The following is an 18,880-nucleotide window of genomic DNA, read 5'->3' as shown; positions in this document are numbered from 1 at the left end:
GACGTCTCAGAACTATATTTTCAGGCTATGGACTCGGGCAGGCTGCAGTGCATCAGTTCACATTCAGGACATTATCTTTGTAAACGTAAAACAAACTGAAAATTTGTGTTTTTTCTGGGGGGGGGTGTGGATGGGTGAACCTAATTAATACAGTGGAACCTAACTAATTTTCACTAATAAAGATACTCTCATTTGTAGATTAATGAGGTCTGCACACTGAGCTGATTTTGGAGATGTCATGCTTGCTCTGGATCAGTGGGAGAGAGCCCTGACCTATTAAGTGCTGAGATAGGCTACTTACGTTATTACTGCTGCTTACAAGTTCCTCATATTCTCTCCCACTGGTGTGCTTTGGCAGAAGATATCTGGGTGATGGTTTCTTTACTTCTGCATGATTATGTTTGAGTCAGCATAGGAGTGAAGAGGGACCCATCAGAATAATGTAAAAAGAGCTGAAATTATTTGCTGTCAGAGCCAGAAGCAGCAGTAATCAGAGTAATTTTTTAAAGGAAATTATTTCTTCACATAATGCACAGTCAACTTGTGGAACTCTTTGCCAGAGGATGTAGTGAAGTCCAAGACTATAAGGGTTCAAAAAAGATCTAGATAAATTCATGGAGGATAGGTCAATTAATGACTATTATCTAGGATGGGCAGGAATGGTGTCCCTAGTCTTTGTTTCAGAAGCAACAGAGACATTTACTGATTACCTGTTCTGTTCATTTCCTCTGGCACACCTGGCATTGGCCATTGTTAGAAAAGAAAATACCGGGCTAGATGAATCTTTTGTCTGTCCCAGTATTGCTGATCTTATGTTCTTGGCTCATAACTTCAGTCAGTGCTAGAAGTCCAGGGAGTGATGTGTGGCCCACTCAGATGAAGGAAGGCCACTCATGCAGTCCACTTTATCAGCCGTGATTGTCCATCACTGCCCTAAAATTAAACAATTTCCATTGACTACTTCAAAACAATATTTTGTTGTATTTTCTTTGCGGGGGGGGGGGGGGGGGGTGGTGCATGTGTGTACTTTAGGACAACCTACAAAAAGATTAACTTAAGATAAACTTGTTAATATTTTATGGTGATGGTGAATAGTTGTTTTTTTCATTATTGGGGTTCACCTCTCTCGGGGAGGGGGAAGAGGAAGGGAAGGAGGCAAGTTCTATGCTCCATAGCACTGGATCAGCCTTGGCATCAACAGCCTGCTTACAGCACAGTGACCTTATCCTGGCTTCTGCCACCCTGGTTGCTCTTTGAGAGGTGACGCGAACAGCCTTTGGTAGTTCTAAGTCTTCCCAAACTGATATCCTTTGCAGTGTTGCACTCTTTCCATTGTAACACTCAAAAAACCTTATCAAATTTACTTCTCCTTAAAGGGACAGTAAACAACACCAACCTCTTGGTTTGCCTGTGTATTTTAGTCTTAACCATTCACATCCCTAGTTTGAAATGTACTGAAGCTGGCTGTAATAAAATAAGGTTGAGTTCAATAACAAAGAACAGATAATTAAGTGAATTGGGATAGAAATGGATTCATACAAAAATAAAAATAGGCATTTAACACCAAAACTTAATTTAGCAAACTGGAGTCTTTTGGGTTTTTGCAACATTCATTCTTCCAGCATGGTGGACTAGTCCTTAGACAGGCTTCCAACATAGCGACCAAAGCACGTGATTTCTTCTTTGTCTCTTCAGGTGAAATAAAGAGTTTCTCATTTTATATTTTAAAAATATCTTTGGTTTCAATCAGTCAGAAAGACCTCCTGGAGAGGGCAGCTTGCTGCCCACCAGGATGCTGATTCCATGTTCAATTTTGTAATCTACCCATTGTGATAGTTAAGTATCTATCTCTCCACCTTGCTAGTTTGATGGCTTTGTTCACCTATTATGTACAGGTACTTGCGTTGTCTCTCCTTGCTCAGTTTACATCCAAGACACATTCAAGTAGACAGAACCACATTTCTTTGTTTAGGTCAGTGGTCCCCGACCAGTAGATTGCAATTGACTGGTCATTCCTGGAGAATCTGACAGTCAGTTGGGATCTCCAGCCACTAAAAATCCAGTGGCACAGTGGCGCTATGGAAAGCTCCCTCCCTGCCTGCCCGTGCCACTCCCAGAAGTGTACAGCACATCCCTGGGGGGGAGAGAGGGGCGGATGGCTGGGCAGGGGGTCTTCATGCTTTTTTCCTGCCTGTGGGAACTGTCCCTGCAATTCCCATTGGCCTCAAATGGGAACCTGCAACTGATGGGAGCTGTGGGAACAGTGCCTGCTGGGAGAGGCAGCATGAGGAGCCAGGTGCAGCAGGAACATGGTGGCCAGTTCTGGGACCAGTGTGGGGTTGGCACAGGCAGAGAGTCTGCCTTAGCTCCATTGCAGCAGCCTGCACTCCAACCTCCTGCCCCAACCCTGAATCAGCAGTCCATACCCCCTTTTGCACCTTAACACTCAGCCCCAGTCTAGAGCTCCCTCCTGTACCAAAAATCCCTCCCAAAGGCTAATGTCCTGCACCCCGACCTCTTGGCCCACAGCCCCCTCCCCCTCTCCAAACCTCTGGTCCCCAGCCCAGAGAGAGGAGAGGAGAGTGAGCAATAGAGGGATGGGGAATTCAGTGAGTAGGATGGAACCTCAGGGAAGGGACAGAATAGAACCTGGGTTGCACTTAAATTCAGAAGTCTTGTGTGAATAAAGGTTTAGTTAGATAATACCAATGGAGTATGACAGTTTATGCAGGTCAAGAAGCAGCTGAACTCACGTAAACAGATGGGGAAGAAAAGGAAATAATCTCTAAATTCTTTAATAAAAATTAAAAAACAAGTGTTCTGTTGACTTTTCATTTGGGAGTGGAGGAGGAAAGTTTATTTTAAAAACTTTTGCATACCATAATTTTCTGAAAGTGTTATGTCTTTCTCTGTACTTAGTCATAAATTTCTGAATGTATTGATATGAGCGACAGTAATACAGGTAATTGCTTACAACCCATGTAGTAATACTGAAACTATAATACTTGTCACTAGTCAATCATTTCCATTTATTTTTGGTATCTTTCTTAGTGCATATATATTATAAATGTAAGCCCTGTGAGTTATTTAAGAAGAAATATTGCCATTTGAAATCAATGTGCACATAATTGCTTTGTAGTTTTATGTATTGCAGCAGTTTGTTTTGCCAAAACTTAACATACTAGTTATAATTTGCACGAAGGCATTTTAATAAAGAATTAAACAGAAGTACTAATTATGTTTACTAAAAACATTGACAAGGCCACAGAACTGGGTGCTGTTTTAAGATGCTGTTTGAAACAAGTGGGTTTTTTGGTGCTTTTATATTGCGCTCTTTGTAATATTTTTGTTTTCTTCCACCATAGAATGTATCTAAACAGATAGCCCCCAAATCCACAGACAGCAATGGAAGTGAACCACCTTCCCCTCAGGTACCCTTTTCTGTAGCATTTTCATTTTATTATAAATGCTGTTGGCTAATTCAGCCTAAATCATATGTTTGTGTGACTCAGTGCTAGAGCAGAAGTGGCCAAATATTTTCATGTGTAAGTTGCATAGATCAGTGATTACCATTTAGGACTAGGCATCTTAATTGATTAGAATGCTATTAATTAATGATTGTTATGTGGGAAAAGGTGATTTAGATTTGTGAAGCTGCATAAGCCTCTTCTTTCCAGTGGGCCATTTTAATAAAATTTGGTGGCATGTAAGTAGGCACTTAGTCTTAAGATAGCATGGCTAGTTCAGTGTAGCTAGTTATTACTTTCAAGCTTTTGTGAAACAGATTATGTTGCATGGATACAAAGTGAGTTTCTACTGGAAGAAAAAGTTTTGATAGGATTAAAAAGAATTGTGGTAGATTACTGTGTGTGCAGGATATGTTTAATACATATACATTTTAGAAAATAGTAAGCATTAAAAAGCTTCATTTGTATAATTGCTTAGAAAGTTTGTATATTAGATATCTAATATTTAATTCTAAATATTAGAATTAAGTATTTGAAGAATGTATTAAAGAAATAAGACTATTGGAGAGTGAACACTACACTTATTTACCGTGTAAGTGTTCGTATAATAAACTTACTGTATGGATCATAGAAAACATACTTCAATATCTTTGAGATGTTTAATGCCTTAAACCTGTTGTAAAACATCTCAAAAGGGTAATCGTGTTAGTCTGTAACTTTAAAAACAACTAGTCCTGTGATGACTTAGAGAGTAACAAAAATATATAGATTGCATCATGAGCTTTCATGGGAAAAATCCACTTCTTCACATCTGAAGTACTCTAGATCATCTCATCTGAAGAAGTGGGTTTTGCCCACGAAAGCTCTTGATACTATCTATATATTTTTGTTACTCTCTAAGGTGTCATGGGAGTACTCACTGTTTTTAAACATGTTGCAAAACACTTGCTGCTGTTTAACTGTATCTATTTGACTTCTTTTGTAATTTAGGAGCAAACATGATATTTATGCAACTACTATGGTTTTGTTGTACCCTGCTTTAAAAAAAAAAAATCAATGAGCATTTGAAAACCTATCTAAATTATTGGTAGGAAGCTATTAATGTAAATTCTTTACCATAGAATTCAGTACAGAAACTTAATTCAAAGTGTGTTTAACTAGATAAGTAGTCTTGATTCAGAGAAAAAGAAAAATCACTGTGAGGATAGGATTTTAGTTTGTCTACGTACTTATATTTTGAATTGATTTGATTCATTGAAGTGACAAAGTAATAAATTCTCTTATATTTTTGCAGTTAAGTGACACTCAAACTTTTGCACAGAGACTCCAACTCCGGGTTCCTTCAATGGAATCTTTGTTTCGAAGTCCAGTAAAAGAATCCCTATTCCGCTCTTCTTCTAAAGAGTCTCTGGTACGAAGTTCTTCAAGGGATTCATTAAATCGACTGGACTTTGACACACCTGGTCCCACATTTGATCCACCATCTGATGTTGAAAGTGAGGCAGAAGAGTCACTGGGAAACATGGACAGCCTCAGCAAAGAACAGTTGTTACAGCGATTGCGTAGAATGGAACGTAGTTTAGGCAACTACAGAGGAAAATATTCAGAGGTAGGAAAATGTTGATTGACTTTCCTAAATGTGGGAAGGAGGAAAAGAGGATAATGAGGGGGCAGGACTGACAGCCTGAAAAGAGGAAGAAATATATCAGTTCACTATTCAATAGCTATGTATTTGGGACAAGGGTATTAATTAGTGACTACTAACTTGAAACTTAAATTTCTCTTACATTTCTAGATGATTTTGTGTTTCTAGCAGAATTATTTTTTAGAGGGGTAACCTATAGAACACTGAAATACTTTACTTCTCTTCTTTATAAACAAAGTCACATTGCCAACTGAGTTATACTAGTTGGGAGACTCGAGTCATATGAAGAATATTCTTTTGAAAGGTTTCTTGAGCTACAGATATTGCCATGTTGAATATAATGGAAATACTGCTCAAATCTGTAATTGTAGTAGTGTTTCACAGAGAGTTTATCATGAAATGTGATTGTGTGACAATAGAATGTACTTTTCAAGGATAGAATTTGGAGGCAAAATACAAAAATGCATATTTACATGTTTTGATTTTATTCCATGTACAACATACAACATATTTTTCTGTTTTGCCTCTATTGGTCTTTCATTTTAAGTCCCACCCCACATATTTCTAAATAAAAGCAAACAAAATTTCCCTTTTTTATGTTCAAGGGAGTGTAGATTTCATGGTTTTCAGTGAAAATTTGGAGTAGTGCTCTGTTTTGGCATAGCTAAATCAATGCTTAAGGCTTGAAAACTAGAACAAAAAATGTTATTGCTAACCACATTGTCTATAGTCCTTTTTTTGTAAAAAAAAACTTATAATTTGCTATGTTTTATAGAGGAAAAAAAATAACATGATAGAATTCTCTTTTAAAATTTTTTACAAAAAAAAAATGACATGGAAAATTTAACAGTACCTTTTTTAAAAGAAATCCGAAATAAAAATTAACGTAATAAAAATAACATTGTATTTTTTTAAAAATACAATCATTTAAATAAAGCATGTACATTTTTCTTTTCTTTAAAAAAACAAACAAACCTTAATTGAATTAAGGACCTGAGCAATGCCAAGTAAACTTGCTACTAGCATGTAATAAACTAAACCTTTCCTGTGTAAACCCGGTGATCTTTGTATAACTTTAGAGGAAGTGTTATTAAATAAGTTTTCCTTCACTGTTCTGATTTTGAGAGTGCTCTATGAATTAGTTATTAATTCTTTCTAAAAATGTGTTGGTTTATTCTCTAGAATAGATTTCTATTGCTTTCTGAAACTTTTGTTATTCAGGAATGTACATTGGGATTTCCATGCACCTACAATAATTATTTTTGTGCTTCTAATAATAGATAATTTAAAAGGAGAGTTGGCCTCATGAGTTATATATTCCCACAAAATCCTTCAATGGATATTGTCAATGATTAAATTTTCTTTTCAAATATTATCAGTTATTCTCTTCTTTCCCAGTAAGTTTTTTTTTTTCTTCCTAGAAGGACCACAACATGTGCTTAAATTTGTTAATTACTCCACATTTTCTCCAGCACAATATATTGGGATTTTATGTAGCACTTCAGATCTCTGAGTGCACATAAAGTTTTGACTGAACAGAGTTCTGTTTAAACAATTTCAAAAGTTTATGCTATAGCACCTGAGTGCCATTATGATATTGTAGGCCTGCCAGCTTTGCAAATGGTAAAAGAACATCCCCAAAGTTTAATTAAACTGAGTTGTGCTGTTATTCATTACGTCCTTGTTAATCTACAGTGAGAAACTTTGTCCATTACTGTCTGTCTTTGTCCACCAAGTCTGCTGGATATATATGATGCAAATGTGAAGAAGTTCCATGCTTCAGGAGCCTCTCTTTACAAGGATCATATACTTCTGTCTTGTATATCCTCATATTCTAAAATGAAGTGTAGCCTATCTGGGATTTATAGGGGTACAAAGAAGCACAGGGTTATTTTTAGGTATGTAGCTTTTCAGCCATACTCCTTACTCTCTTGATGCCTGCATGAAACTTATTTTATTACCTGTGTTTAAAGGCTTTTCTATGAGGGAGGAAAATGGTACATGGAAGGTTACTCAGCATACCTGTTTTATTTTTGCCATTCAGACTTTGGCTAAGTCTACACTGGCACTTTACAGTGCTGTAATTTTCTGCCTTGGGGATGTGAATAACGCCGCCCCTCCCCCCCCAAAGCATGGCAAATTACAATGCTGTAAAGCTCTAGTGTAAACCAAGCTATAGTGCTAGGAGTCACGCTTCCAGCACCGTTAGTTACTATCCTTGTGGATGGAAGTGGTTTATATAGAACGTTGGGAGATTGCTCTCAACGCTCATGCTGTGACCACACTTTTAGTTTAAAGTGCTGCTCTGGCTGCGCTTGAAAATTTGAAGTGTAGACGAACCCTTTGAAACCTAAACACATTTGGTATTAGGAAAATATTTTATTAGAAAACATTCCCCTACCGAGCTTTGGTATGTACTATCCAAAGGAAGAATGCTCATGGAAAAAAGTATCTGTACGGGCCTGCCTGGTCAAGTGAGGAGTTTGAAAATTTAGTTAACTTGCTTAAGATACAAAGTTTTAGCTTCAGATTAGATAATTCTGGATGGAGCTAGACTTAATTAACCATTATTCTTATTTTGTATATTTTTAGCTGGTCACTGCATATCAGGCTGTCCAGAGAGAGAAGAAAAAGCTACAGGTAAGAAGTACAATTCTTTCTGTATTGCCGAAGCATATTTCTGAATTTTTAAATATTCCTCTCTTGTGTAGTAAAATATGTAAGAACTGCACTAGTAATTAAAGAAAAAGAATCCAAGCAGATGAATCTCTTTATTTTAAAGGTAACTTTTATTTTTCTTTCTGCATCTTAAAAATAAATTATGCTAGCAGTAAAATATTTTTGCCACTAAGGTTTCAGATTAGGGTTTTTTTGTGGCTCAGTCTTTTCTTCTGTAACAGTTTGAAATATATTCTCTTATTTTAAAAAAGGCAGAAAACAACTCATGCTAAATAAATTGAATATCCTATAATAAATTCTTTGTACATAAGGTGGTATTCATGTGTATTTTATATGCAGTATGGATTCCAGCTTAGTTTTCTAGTTTTGATTTCACTACCATTTGTACCACCACAACTTTTTTTTTAAGTCTTGTAGGCAGAGTGCTTGTGTATTATGTGCTACATTAGATCTAAAGTCTCTCATAAGCTCCTGATTTCTTCAGTGTCCCTTTGCTAAATTCTATACTAGTGTTAACACATTGCAAAATCTTTCCAGAATATTTTCAGTGAAATACAAAAATTTGCTATGCAGTTCATTATTCTAATTCTTACTTCCTTACATTTCTGTGTGAATGGCACAATAGTTATTTCACACACTTCTTTGTATTTGCTGTAGCAGAGAAATACCAGGTATATCAGCTCAAAAAGTTCCCTTTTGTTTGCTTGGGTATGAAGTAGCATTCATAGCCTTTTAAAACCCATATAGCAAGTACGAGAAGATCAGGAGGAAATGAAGAGCCATGGTGTACTACCAGTAAAAATATTCTTATGAAGATGTAGGGGAGCTAAGTGTATGGAATAGTAATTTGAAAAAAAAAATTGGCAAAAAGTAAATCTTAAAGACATTCCTTGGGGAAAGACTTATAGGATGTAAAAAAAGGGTAAGAAATTATACAGACAATGGAAAAACGACAGGCTAGTGTTCCTCTAGGAAAAACAAGTAAGTGAACATGCAGAAAACCTAGGGAATCAAATGAGAAATATATCATAATACAAGATTAAAAGTTAAATTCACAGTTGGGGAGGAAAAAGAGGCTAGTTTTCACAGTGATCCTTCAGCAGGGGAATACTTGTTACACTTCTGTGTGGTGGTTTTTTTTTTTTTTTTTTTTAGGTTGGGGAGGGAAAGTTAGCAGCAGTAGCCGCCAAGAAAATCAGGGTATAGGAATTTTAACGCTTTGTCCTATAATTTGCAAGTAACCCCTTATGTATTAATATTTTGACAAGGCAAGGTAATCAGGCAGCTTGATTTGGAACATAGATGCCGAACATATATAATCTACACTAAAGTATCTGTAGCTTTAATGTGAATACTTTAAAGTAAAAATTTGAATTTACTTAAATATTCTGCTTATTCTTTTTTATTAAGGGTATATTGAGCCAGAGTCAGGATAAAGCACTTCGTAGAATTGGAGAACTAAGAGAGGTAACTTTAATTGATGGTTGAATATTTTTACTTTCATACAAAATATAGTGATGGTTTATCTTCTGATGTATAGATTTTTTTAGTTTGTAGTAATTAATGGTTCTTCTTTTATTGATTGCTCATGTGAATGCCAACCAGTGTGTATGTATGCTCCATGCACACAATTGCTGAAAACCTTTATCCAAGCAGCATCTGTTGGGCAGCTATGGAGCCCACTGGAGTGGTACCTCTATGACATTACATATAAGACATTGCTGAACCTCTGTTCTCTCAGTTCCTTTTTACCACCCACAACAGTCGTTGGAATAGCTCTGGTTTTTTGCTTCACAAGTGTTGTGGTACTCTACTGTATATGTAGTTGTATATAGTTTCCAGTTATAGTTACAGTCATAGTATACTTACAGGTAGGACTAGTTGTTGTAGTTAGTGTTATTGGGTCCCCCCCCCATTTTGATTCCCTTCATTGGGGCAGGCTATGCTTCTGTTGCCAGCAGCACATGTGCCTCTACCACTTGACCTGAAAGTCAGCTGGCTATCAGCTAAGGCTGCAGAGTAAGCTCATTCTCTCCTTCTGTAAGAAGTCTAAGTACCACTACACTAAATGAATCACACCCAATAGGTGGTGTGGGTTATATGCTCATAAGGCTTTAAAGTTTGCAAGAGCTATATGCCCTGGGGCTACCCTCATGCCGATTGCCTGAAATGCCTTGGTGAGGGACATCAAATGGACAAGTGCCCATTTGTTGGAGCTTCCAACCGCATACTAAGGAGTGAGACCACTGCCTCAAGCTCCTATTAATGGAAGCAACACTCCAACTCCAACCAGCACCAGAGCTGGCCTCGGCACCGGAATGCTCTGACATCAGTACATAATATCTCAGAGCCAAAGAAACACTAAGGTCTCAAGCACTGTTCCCAGTCCTGGTGCCAGCCAAGAAGAAAAAGCCAAAGAGGGGCAAATCTCCTTCTAAGGCATAAGGAATTAGTGGGGTGCGCCCGGTGTAGGGCTACCCGCACATAGCACCATCACTCCTGACACTGCCAGTGCCAGCTCAGTTTTTGAGCCTGGTCATTATCGTATCTCTGGGCAGAGAGTAGTTCAAGGAAGACATTGACCTTTTGTCTACACCTGAAGTTTTTGAAGCCGCAAAGGATCTGATAACCATGATGGCACAGTCCCTGACATGGCCGGACACTGTTGCAGAGCAGGGGCTGTTATATGCTCCTCTGCCTTCTGGCACTCACACAGGGTCGATGCCCATGTCAGCACTGCATGCCATGCTGACAGTGGCACAGAGGCCAATCCTGATTATGACAGTACTGATGACAGTACCATTGTCAGTGATGCCAGCACTGATGACATCGGTGTCGATGATGGTGACAAGCCAACACAGGAGAAAGCCAACAAAGTTATGTTGAGACTCGGAATCAACTTAGTACCATTCCCCTGCACCAGCAGGGTTAGCACACCCATGGTTTGGCAGGAAGTACTTATCTGACTTGGGATGAATCTTCAGCCTCAGCCCGAAGCCAGTACCATTCTTGTTCCCAGCCCTGCTCCCTGCACAATAAACCGCAGGAAGCACCTACAACTCATGTCTCCTGGCCTCTCAATGGCCCTGTCTCCAGATCTCCTTTGGTGGTCCAGAGTCCCTTCAGCTACTGTGGTCCCCACACCCGCAACAGCTGGGGAGTAGGATCAGCAGCAACATGGGCTTGTGGAGCCAACCCTGTCTGCCACCCATACTGCACCCAGTCCTCAGGCAAGCATCTTAACGCAGTTCTCTTTGAGAGTGGTAACATCATCTCAGACACTACACATAGAGGTGAAAGGAGAGATCTCTGTTCCAGGGACGACTTCCTCCTCCTCCTCCCCAGATGAAGCCATGGTAGAAACGTCCATGCTACATTGCCAGCCATGGATATGAAAGCTCATCATGACTTTCTCAGAAGGGTAGCGCAAAATCTGCACCAACAAGCAGAAGAGATACTAGAGGAATTGGAGCTGATGATGGACTTCCTCACCCCCCAAAGGGCAAGCACATTCTCATGTGCTTCTCATAAAAGAAATTCAAGCTAATTGCAAGGTGCTGTGGCAGACACCAGCCTCCATACTACCCACCGCAAAGGGTGTTGAGAGATGGTACTTCATCCAACAAAAAGGTTATGAACACCTTTTTATGTCACCCACAGCTAGGCACATTAGTGGACGACACTGTGACCAGCCCCCTCCAAGCAGCCGCAGGGCTCTAAGCTCAACTTTTGAGGGTGTGCCCAAGGACTTTGTGCAGGCCCCATTCCAGATCCATTCTCCACCCTTGGGAATTGTCTGTTCCACTTTCACTATGCTTAGTCATAGATTACATCAGACCAGTGGATCCTAAGCATGAGGGAAGTGGGATAGTCTATCCCGGTGTTTCTCAAATTGTGCTCCGCGGAGCCCCAGGGCTCCACGAGACCTCTCCAGGGGCTCCGTGAGGTTGACAAACTGGAAACATCGATAGATACAACACATACAATCAATGGACCGCTGGGGCTCCGCATACATTTTTATGCATGTAAAGGGCTCCAGAGTCCAAAAAGTTTGAGAACCGCTGGTCTATCCAGTTCTGTTGCCTCCAACCTACACGCCCACCCTCTCCCCATTTTTCTTCATGGACTCCTCTCATAAGCAACTCCTCATGAAGGTGATTCAATCGCTTTGAGGGTGTAATGTAACAGGGGCCTGGTGATACTGCTGAGAGGGTCAAATCAGTGTGAATTGCTTAGAACCAGGGCTACTTAGAGCCCAAGACTGGGGGTTGTCCTCTGTAAGGCACCAAACCAGTCAGAGCACTTCAGCTGCCACTTTGGCCATCAAGAAGTCACACAAGCAATCCCCTCAGACACTCCAGCTTTACCTTTGCCACAACCAGCACTGCTCCTTACACAGATGAAAGGTATAAAAAAGCCAATCTCACCAAATTCAAACAGGATCTGCTGATCCCAAAGGACCAGCCACGTTCCTGGGTCAATATATACCCCAGATCTTATCCAAAAGAGCACTCTGTGCTAATCTTTTAGAATTTAAAATCTAATGGTTTATTAATAAAAAGAAAGAAAATGTTGAGAGTAGAATTGTTAAAGAAATCACATTACATATATCTATCTCAAAGTTCTTGACGCAGTCTCAGCAGAGATGTAACAGACTGCCATCTTAAAAGTCTCTGGAGTACATCCTATGTTAGGATGGGTCAATATTCCTTCCTGGCCCTCTATTCGTAACAAAGCTGCTTCTGAAGTCAAGAGCAGTAGTTCAAACAAATGGAGGAACTCTTGGGGCATCTTTTATAATATTGCCCCTGTGGAAGGAAATCCATTGTTCTCCTGTGTGAAGGCATCTTCCAAAATGGAGTCAGTCACGTGAACAAGTCTATGTCCAAATCCCTGCCCTTTTTAGGCAAGGTGCCATGGAATACCAGTTGGTCTGCCCAATTGCAGCAGAATTCCTCTGATGTTTATTGGCAACACTGAAGGACTATTGTCCATACAACATAGCTTTTCATTGAATAGCCACCCCTAACAATAGGTGGGCAATACCTGCTTCTGTCTCCCAGACACAAGCATTTAAAATACAAGTACATAACCACTCTTCATGATGTCACATACAGAAATCATACATGTATATGAGTACCATAAACAGAATCAGCAAAGCATACGCTTTCATTAGACATCTCACTTGGCCTACTTTGCATGGAATTTAGGGCTGACACACAACAGTGGGTGCAACACTGATCTGCATGTTCCTACTAAAATCCATTAATGTCACAGAGGCCAATAGAGGAGGCCCCTCAGGAGGGCAGGGACAGGGGAGTCTATTCCAGATACTTTCTAATACCTCAGGGGAAAGTGGGATTCAGACCCATATTGAACTTGAGGAATCTCTACACATTTGTCATATTGCATGAATGCTCACAGAGCCACTGTATCTCTCAGACTATGCCAAATCTCTCAGACGAGCCAAATCCCCTTCCCTTCCAGCTCCCAATACTATACCTCAGGAATATACCATCTAATATATTAATTGTTAGTTCACTACTTCATCAGTGGAAAGTGGACATACACCACCTTTTGTAAACCTGAGCAGATTTGCCGCATACGTCATTCAAACTCACAGATAAAAATAAAGAGTAAAAGAAGTTTGATTACAAAAACAGAATTTAAGTGACCATAAGTAGTAGGAAAAAGTCAGCATAGTTACCAAAAGAAAATATAAACATACAGTCCAATCTCTCAGCCATAGTAGACTGGGCAACAACTAGATCAAACAGTCTTTCAGCCCACTAGATATTGCAGTCCATAGTATACAGACAGGTTGTCCCTTAACCTGGGCCAGTCCCCTCTGTTAGAGTCTTGAGAGTGTCTATGTTGCTTGCAGCATGGTGGATGAAGGAGAGAGGTCCAGCATGTTGCCCCTGTGTTTGGTTTTTATAGCCTCTGTGTATGTGTTTGGGAAGTGCAAGTCCAGGGATGTCTGGAGGGATTGCTGAGTCCCTAGGCCAGGCTGAGCAATTCCCTTAGTGTGGCCTCATGCAGGTGAGTCATTGCATTGTAGCTCCCTTGCTGGACAGTTGCTGTTGATAACTATTTGACACTCTGCCTAGGTGTTGGTTACTCTTCTTGTTCTTATTTCTGGTAAGCTAATATCTAGCTGATTCACTCATTCATAGCCACTGATACTCACTCACTTAATGACAGCCATAGCCACAATCTCATAACGTCATATGCGCTAAAAATACACATATACTGATAGAGAAATGACTTTAAGCAGATCATATCCTTTTGCCTCATACCTTACAAGACATGCTTTATATATAAAAAATGAGGAATATGAGGGTTACAGGGTGCTGCAGTAAGGGTATAGAGTGTCACAGCATTATCTTGCTTTAATTTCCACCATATATAACTCTTTAAATCAGTGCCAGGATTTTGAGTTATTCCTTGTTTTTAAAAATATTGTTCTAATGTAACATCTACGATATATTTGAGAGAGACTGTTCAAGAACTCCCCCTAAACAGTAAGAATTAGGACCACCACATTCGGCGTATAGTTTCCTTTTGTCATATCTTAAACAAGGTAAGTGTTTTGGTTGTACCAGGAAATTGGGATGTGCTGGAATGGGATTACTTCTCATAAAACCATACAGAAAAAAGACCGAATCACCAGGCAGGTGAAAAGGGCTGGCTGGGGGAGGGGTTCATCCACCCCCTAGACACACTTTAGGAGGGTACAGAGTGGGCTGTAGCTCTCCCACTTCCCCCGATTTGTACAGGAACATTGATGTCTGTTCCCCTTTGCTGGGAGCGTGGGGAAAGTGCACAGTTTGCTGCATTTCTCACTGTGGCATGGAAGTGCAGGAGGCAGACGAAGCTGGACCTGCTCCAGCTGAGGGACATGCACCCTTTCCCTGGCTGGGCCCATTGCAGCAGTCATGAAGAGGTGCTTCTCACCTGTCCCTAAGCTGCTGTGTTGAGAGAGGGCTAGGGAAGTCTCCTCTTCTTGAGGCAGTCTGCATATTGAACCTTTCATCCCCATCCCCATCCCCGAGCAATGATTCAAATGAAGCATATAAATTTTCATTTTATTTTCTAAAAAACAAAACGTAATTGAGTTAAGGACCCGAGCAGTGCCAAGTAAATCTTCTAGTACAATATAATTAAAATCAGGATAAGTGGACATCAGTTTTAAAAATTGATAACACTGAAGCAGTCTCCATTTGAAATAATGAACATACTCTATATATTTAAGTAGCACATTAAGTAAATTCATTGGCAAATATGTATTAATGAAATGTAAAGGAATCATGTAATAAGTTTAACAAATATCTACAAACTATTTTAACAAGCAAGTTGTACTGACCATTTTACAAACCAAGTTAAAGGTACTTAATGAAATGCAATCAGAAATTGAAGCTACTTACCACACAGGTATTGGGCACCAGAGTGAGATGTCAACTCTGCTTTCACATTGGAGTGATTAGTCTTCAAGTCACACATGTTCCTAACTCTTCACAACAACGTCCCCAGAAATCTAATCCCTCCATTCAAAACCAAACACCTTCCTCTTAACTGCCACTCTGATGTCACTGAGTTCCACACACTGCTTTTCTCATGTTCTCACTTGTTGCTACTGCTTCCAACACTGTAGCTAATGATATTGCATCAATCATGCTGATTTAGGAGATTTTTAGGGGCTTAAACTCCTATATTTTTGCCAAACCAATGATCTAAAACATTATTTAATAAAGTTTACAAGAATTTCTTAGACATAATCACACTATAATAGAGTGATTGTATGTAATATTCATCAGCAAGAAGGGGCTCACAGGTTTCCTTGTGTGCCAGCCTTCTTTAAACTATCTCTTTTTGTAATCACAAAGTGTTGTTACTCATCAATGTGGGGTCTAATTCAAGTGAGCGGAGTTTGTAGAATTTTAATTGTAGCTCTCAGTAGTTTTGACTTGAACTCACATTTTATGTTCTCTAGTAAATCTATAATATTTTTAGAAAAGATAAAAGGAGATAGCTGCTCTGTCATCTCCTTTACTAATTAAAAATTAAGTAAAATTTCCAAGGCAAGTCATCTTTTAACTATCTAAAAAGAAACATCCTCATTTGAACATGACCCTTTCCCCAAGGAAGTAACAAAACTTTCTGTGAAATGGTTCAGGAGTTGGGGCTCAACTGAGAAATTTAGATATATCTTTCCTTAAAAGATACTTTTGTTCCTATAGTGCTTTTTGTAAAGATAATTTCCTTTAAAATCTGAGTCCGTGTTCACTGAAAACCATAGTCCGTATATATAGCTTGAGACTCATGATAACCCTATAGAACGGTTACTAATTCCGGTGTGGTTGGAGTCCCTCCTTTGATCTCCTGCCGCGTCGGGTGTCCTCCTCTACCTCCTCACCGGGTTGCCGCCTGTGGGGGTCGAGAGCACAGCCAGATCCTGCTCTCCCCCCCCTTGTCTCCTCCCCACCTCCTCCCTTTTGGGTGTCCCAGCCGAGCGCGCCAGCTGCCCTCCCCTGGATCCTAGGGTCCACCACTTATGGTCCGGACCCTCCGGCGCCTGTGCTGTCGGTGCGCCGCTTTCCTGGCGCTGCCGGCGCCCGCCAGATCGCGGGTGCCAGTGCAGGGTTCAGTAACCCCGTCACACACCTCTAGGGATGGAGACTCCACTACTTCCTTAGGTAACCCATTCCAGTGCTTCACTACCCTCCTAGTGAAATAGTTTTTCCTAATATCCAACCTGGACCTCTCCCACCACAACTTGAGACCATTGCTCCTTGTTCTGCCATCCGTCACTACTGAGAACAGTCTTTCTCCATCCTCTTTGGAACCTCCCTTCAGGAAGTTGAAGGCTGCTATCAAATCCTCACTCTTCGCTTCTGCAGACTAAACAGACCCAACTCCCTCAGCCTCTCCTCATAGGTCATATGCTCCAGCCCCCAAATCATTTTGGTTGCCCTCTGCTGGACCCTCTCCAATGCGTCCACATCCTTTTTGTAGTGGGGGGCCCAGAACTGGACACAATACTCCACAATACACAAAAGCTCTCAAATGCAGGAAACAGGTTAATCAATAGATAGTAAGAACTGTAAAGCAACGCAAAACTAAAAAATGAACTAGGTTTAATGGGAAGAGAAAGGAGCAGTCTGTGTCTTGGAACTCTTCTCGTAAACACAGTCCTCCTGTCTCTGCATAGCTTATATAGTAAGCTCACAAAGATGCTGTTCTTTATAGGCAGTTGCTGTTCTCAAAGCTGACAACATGAGGGAGGGAGGGTACAGTTATGACCACTGGAATTCATCAATGAAGGTAAGGGGTAAGCAGTAAGACTTAGCACCTAAATGTGAGGTTAACTGTATAGAATGGGAATAAAGAGGGGAGTGAGCAGTCAGTATCCCAAGTCTTGCCCCTGCTGTCTTGCTTTGTTTCCTTTTATCTTTGCAAAGCTTGCACAAACAGAGGCTTGCAGGTTCAGTTCTCTTATAGCCCTGGTGTCCAACATGCTAGCCACTAGCTATGTGTGGCTATTTGGCTGGTTAAGTGTGGCTAGTTCGCTATAGCAGTAGCCACACTCAACTATAGTGGCTACTGCTTCAGAAGTGATTGGGCACCATGGTCTTATAGGTAAATGCTTTTCTCAGAATAGGCACTTGTAAAATGGTAGTAATTAAACTTGGTCCACTAGTTCTAGCTGGTAAACTTTCTTCAAAAATGTCTGTGAAATATATCATTGGAGGCATATGTGTGATAAAAATGATGCTTAAAAAACTAAAACCCTAGGAAATGATTTACAGTGAATGTCTGTTTAAATGCATTCATTTCTTACAGTCAGCAGAAAACCTGTTAGGTCTAACTCCAGTAGAACTAATTGTTTAGCATTTGACTATTTCAAGAGTTTATATATGTACCCTTCCCCACTTAGATAACTGTTGTGCTGTACTTGTTGCTCTGTACTATAGATCTCATTGTAGCATTTAGGAATATTTACTACTTTCAGACTATAAGAAAAAGAAACAGAGAGACATAGTAGCTCAGCGAACTGGTAATGATGTACAGTACATAATTCTGGTGCAAGATCACTGATTAATACCTTTAGTCTATGTTAGTAGTCCATTATCTGATGTCGATTCAGGAAAGTGAATAGAAGTACCAATACAGTTTTTAGTGGCCAAATGTTGGCAAAGGTACTGTCATAGTTAAAATTAGTAGGTACTTGGCTAGCCTTCTCATTAGGGATATATTAGGCTGTGTCCAGATTCAGGGGTTTTTTCGGGAAAAGTAGCCTTTTTCCGAAAAAACTTCCCCTGCGTCCAGACTCAAGCCGCGTTCTTTCGAAATTAAATCGAAAGAACGCGGCTTTTCTTTCCATGGCGGTAAACCTCATTTCACGAGGAAGAACGCCTTCTTTCGAAAGTTCCTCTTTCGAAAGAAGGCGTTCTTCAATGTAAATAGGGCTTCTTCAAAAGAGAGCATCCAGACTCACTGGATGCTTTCTTTTGAAAAAGCAAGCCGCTTTTTCGAAAGTTCAACGTGCAGTCTAGACGCTCTCTTTCGAAAGAGGCTTACAGTCTAGACATAGCCTTAGAGTGGAGATTGAGCAGTTTGAGCTTTGAGGGAAACTTGATTTACTCTGTGGATAAATTAAGTCTCATGAGTCTTTATCTTGTGAGGGTCCATGTGTTCTCATCTCCAAAGGAACTGACTCTGTGGGAGCTTTCAGGAGTGGATCTGAAGTGATCCCATCACAAGCAATAGCTCACTTAACTTTAGAAGAGAGGGGGAAACCCCTGCATTTACATCAGATCTTGTCTCTTTTTGCTAATCTTAAAGAGTCGTACTGTAATTGCAGTCAAATATGCTGAATGTTTTACATACATGTTGTAATGTCATAACTATGTTAACTTTGTTTCAGATTCTGGATACCCAAAATTGCAGTCAAATTTAAATCAACAAAATATTATTAGTACTGGGAATGTAATAGTGTACTTGATTAACTGATGAGCAAAAGCAGGCTGGCCAGCAGTCTAACTCAGTCCCGGCTTTTGCCGGCTCCAGGATTTACCCCTGCTGCAGC

The 18,880-nt window shown here is 40.1% G+C and overlaps 1 protein-coding gene across 5 annotated transcripts in view; it reads left to right on the top strand.

Moving 5' to 3' along the window:
• Positions 1 to 18,880, top strand: part of GOLGA4 (golgin A4) — a 103,828-nt gene that overhangs the window by 25,198 nt on the left and 59,750 nt on the right. For 4 of the 5 annotated variants that reach the window (XM_075921788.1, XM_075921787.1, XM_075921786.1 and 1 more), the window contains 4 exons: positions 3,366 to 3,431; positions 4,762 to 5,076; positions 7,705 to 7,752; positions 9,202 to 9,258. In XM_075921788.1, coding sequence (XP_075777903.1) covers positions 3,366 to 3,431; positions 4,762 to 5,076; positions 7,705 to 7,752; positions 9,202 to 9,258 — 486 coding nt within the window. Of the gene's footprint in view, positions 1 to 3,365; positions 3,432 to 4,761; positions 5,077 to 7,704; positions 7,753 to 9,201; positions 9,259 to 17,040; positions 17,116 to 18,880 lie in introns of all 5 variants that reach the window. The other variant, XM_075921789.1, reaches the window with a different exon arrangement.

The sequence above is a fragment of the Pelodiscus sinensis genome, chromosome 2 (genome assembly GCF_049634645.1).
Source record: "Pelodiscus sinensis isolate JC-2024 chromosome 2, ASM4963464v1, whole genome shotgun sequence".
Taxonomy (NCBI): domain Eukaryota; kingdom Metazoa; phylum Chordata; order Testudines; family Trionychidae; genus Pelodiscus; species Pelodiscus sinensis.
The sequence above is the reverse complement of the archived record's forward strand: the minus strand, read 5'-3'. Positions and strand labels throughout refer to the sequence as shown.